Source organism: Solanum tuberosum, unplaced genomic scaffold (assembly GCF_000226075.1).
Source record: "Solanum tuberosum cultivar DM 1-3 516 R44 unplaced genomic scaffold, SolTub_3.0 scf00756, whole genome shotgun sequence".
Taxonomy (NCBI): Eukaryota; Viridiplantae; Streptophyta; class Magnoliopsida; order Solanales; family Solanaceae; genus Solanum; species Solanum tuberosum.
This window is the reverse complement of record NW_006239679.1, coordinates 131,227-134,946: the sequence shown is the minus strand read 5'-3', so window position 1 is coordinate 134,946 and position 3,720 is coordinate 131,227. Positions and strand designations below refer to the sequence as shown.

The 3,720-nt window shown below is 31.6% G+C and overlaps 1 protein-coding gene across 1 annotated transcript; it reads right to left on the bottom strand.

The window, feature by feature from the left end:
* Window positions 1–2,335: 2,335 nt before the first annotated feature.
* LOC102591448 (NEP1-interacting protein 1-like) lies at window positions 2,336–3,061 on the bottom strand. The gene has a single exon (XM_006367319.1). It carries the CDS (start codon window positions 3,059–3,061, stop codon window positions 2,336–2,338), a length of 726 nt encoding a protein of 241 aa, XP_006367381.1.
* Between the last annotated feature and the right edge of the window lie 659 nt (window positions 3,062–3,720).

Sequence of the window (3,720 nt, the reverse complement as noted above, 5' to 3'; positions counted from 1 at the left end):
CTAATAAACTAAAGTTGAGGGGTATTTTTGACCCTTTTCCCTATATTATATAAACTCCCTTAGAAAATAAATATATATTATATATATTATATAATAGAAAAAATGATTTATTATATTATATTATTATATAGAATATTATATAGGGAGTTTATGATGGGACATTGAAATGTCCCATCATAAACTCCCTCTTATATATAAGTAGAATTTAAGTCACCAATATCAACTGCGTGCCTCCACCACCATCCTCCCTCACAACCAACACTACTATTATCACTTAATCACACTATTATCACGAGTCCCGAGCTTAAATTATCGTCAACTACCATCATTAGCTATCACTATCATCCATCATCAATTCACTTGGAAGCCATTTGTTTCTTTCTAGATTAGCAGATGGAATCATATATATATAGGAGTACTACTGAAACAAAGATTCTTTAAATCATGAACAGTCATTCACACCAAATGCAATTACTCATTCATGCATCCATATCGATCGCGTTCCCTTTGTTCCCTTTTAGTTATCAGTTTCTTTTTTGAGAGTCAAACAATATGAATTTTGACTAACATTTTAAGATGTATCTTTTCATCGTATTGATATGAAAAAGTTGCAATTTATAGTACTTTCCATATATATTTGAATATCTAAAATTATATTCAACATGACAACTAAAAAAAAAATCGACGGAGTACAAACTGAAGTTACTTTTTTCAAATCAAAATATCGAAACAACTTTTTTCATAACTCATCCATCCATGTAGTTAGATTATAGGACTTACCAGAGATTTCTCTTGCACAAATTGGCAAGGACAGGGGATCATCATCCTCATCTCCAGTATCTCGGCTATCTCTACTACTCTCTTCATCTCCACTGTCAGTTTTTTCTTCACTAGATTCAACATCATCAGTAGCCTAGGCACTACTGTCCTCATAGTTGTCGATCTCAATCATTGTTTCAGAATCCGAGTTAGACTTAGGTTCTTCAACTATAATTTTTTCTTTTTTGAAGATCTTGAAACTTCTTCAGCCTTTCTTTTCTTGTTTGTAGAAGGCTTAGGAACAGATCCTTTAACAATACCGCCTCTAGTTTTAGCCATACTGTATTATATACAAAAACATAATTTTCATATCAAAATATCGACCACTAATCTATTAATAAAACAGAGTAATGCTAAAAAAAATATGAAAAAATAGTACCACTTCTAACAAAACTCGACAATGCCATTGACATAAACACCATTAAAGTCGACCAAAATACAGTAAAAAACTTTCAAATCGATAGGCTAGATAAACATAAAAAATCAAAAAATTTCTATGCATTATCCAAAGCAAAATGTCAGTAATGATTCCGAATAAAAAGCATGAACTAAAACGGGTGAGATTTTCAGAACTTTAAGCAAACATCTAAACTTCGCTACACTATCACAATAAAAAAAAAATAGGCTAAAAGTTATTGAAAACACGATTAAACTTACTTCAGACGAAAAAGATTGAAAAAGATCCAACTGAACTTGGGAAGAAGATTGAAAAAGCTTCAACTGAACTTGGGAAGAATGATGAAAAATAGACAAACTCCACTTTGTTTTTTCAGGAATGATTATAGGATCTCTTTTTTCTTTATGTTTTCAATAATGGAAGATGGAAGACTTGTGTTGGAGAATGATCAGTTTTAAGAAGGTTGATGATTTCGGTAAAACAGGTTGATGGAAGACGAAGCGTTCTCTGATAACGTGTTCTGATGTTTCCTCGGAAAATGTTTACCCTATTTTATTAAATAATTTTTATATTCCTTGGGATGTGTAATATAATTATTTGGAGGGATGAATTTATTTAATGTTGAAGTGTTGGGATGAAAATGATATTTTATATAATTGTTTTTTTATCCCCAAGTTCTTAAAGTTATGAAAAGGCCCATGACCCCACAACCCAATCCCACTTTTTCACCTTTTCTAATCCTAACCCTACAAATTAAATCAAAAAGAAATTAAGTGGCTATTGTGCAAATTAAGTTTTGGAAGTGTCCCCCATTCCAATTAATCTCTCACGTTATTGTAGGTAGTTTTGGTATGTGAAACCGAGAACAAACTAATGTAACTTTTCAAATCAAAATATCAAAACAATATTTTTTCATGAATATCCCATTGATTAATAAAACATGAAAAATAACTAAGAATTTTATGATACTGCATAACAAAGAAATTTCAAAAAATCATTGTCAAATATTGTTTTCTAGCGCTATCTTTACATCGTTTTATCTCAAAACAAGATTTGCTACAACTACTTAGTAATTGCTCTTCAATGGGCACAACACACTATAGTAAAAGGTAGTAAAATTTAATTGTGTTCCTCCATGGGCATCTCAAAGCGACAAATAGGGCAATAATGGCTTGTCTCTAACCACTTGGTGATACACTCTCCATGAAACATATGAGAACAAGGCATGCTAACTATCTCATCATGATCTCCTTCCTTCTTCACAAGCTCTTCTAGACACACCATACATTCATCGCCTTTGGTATTTTTTGCATCGATCTCCATCTTCTTTAATAACGATTGCATAGATGACTCACTAGCTGGCACCATACCATATTCTGATGATAAATCTTCTCCTGGAAACGAAATCCTTTCCTCAATAACATCACGGGATACCAATTTTACATCCACAGATAACTCCAACACTCCGCAATAACCCTTGTTAGACTCAACAATATTACGCACCTGACTCATTATATTTCCTACTAAAGAGTCACGTACATCTTGAAACTCTAATTTCCAATTCCCAAACAGTTGTGAAATAGCAAAGTAAAAATTGTCGTAGGACAAGATAACTGCAGAGGTGAGAAAGACATGTTTCAATATTGTTTCCTCTCTTACTCCTGTACGGTAAAGTTGTGGTTCTTGTTCTAAACTATTTGAATACCAAATATCATGTCGAATGCGCAAAGAAGAGCTAATGTTTAAAAGGGGTAAATTAGAAGAAGATGGATCATGAGAAGATTGTTTTTCGGAAAGTTGGTTGACATCGCAACAATAACCAAACAAGTAACTACGATGATTCATATTGAAAAGACTATTATGAACACACTTGTACGTACGTTTTCTTTGAAAATATATATGTTGAGTGCTTCATTGTTAATTGATTTATAGAGAGTAAGAAATCCTTGACCAACTATAATATGGATTGGATTAACGTAATGAAAAAGACTTTCCGTTTCCAAAATGGAAATATTAACATACGCTAATTATGGTTGGAAGGAGTTAACAGTATCTTATCAACCAATGACAACACTTTGAAATATTACTTTAATTTTGCTTATATAAATTAATTACATAATATTTCCTTAAATACATAATGTTTATAGTACTTTGAAAATCAATTTAGGTAATAGACTGACGATCAATTAGTTAGGGTTCTTTTAAAATAATAGACCGGAAGTTAGTTACTAAAATAATTTCCTGTAAAGGAACCCCCTCTTTCTTCTCGTCTCTTTTATTTTATTTAGTATTCAACTTTTAATACAATATTTTAACAAATCAGATGTGTATCCAGAATTCTAGATTCAGACGTGCAACAAATTTTAAACATATGGAAAATAAATAAACCACACAAATAAAATCTGAAAAAACATGAATATATTGATAAATATGCGGGTACAATTCTGTTCCTCCCTTGATTAAACTCTCCTAAGATTTATCCATGATTCGAGGGGCGTTAGTGG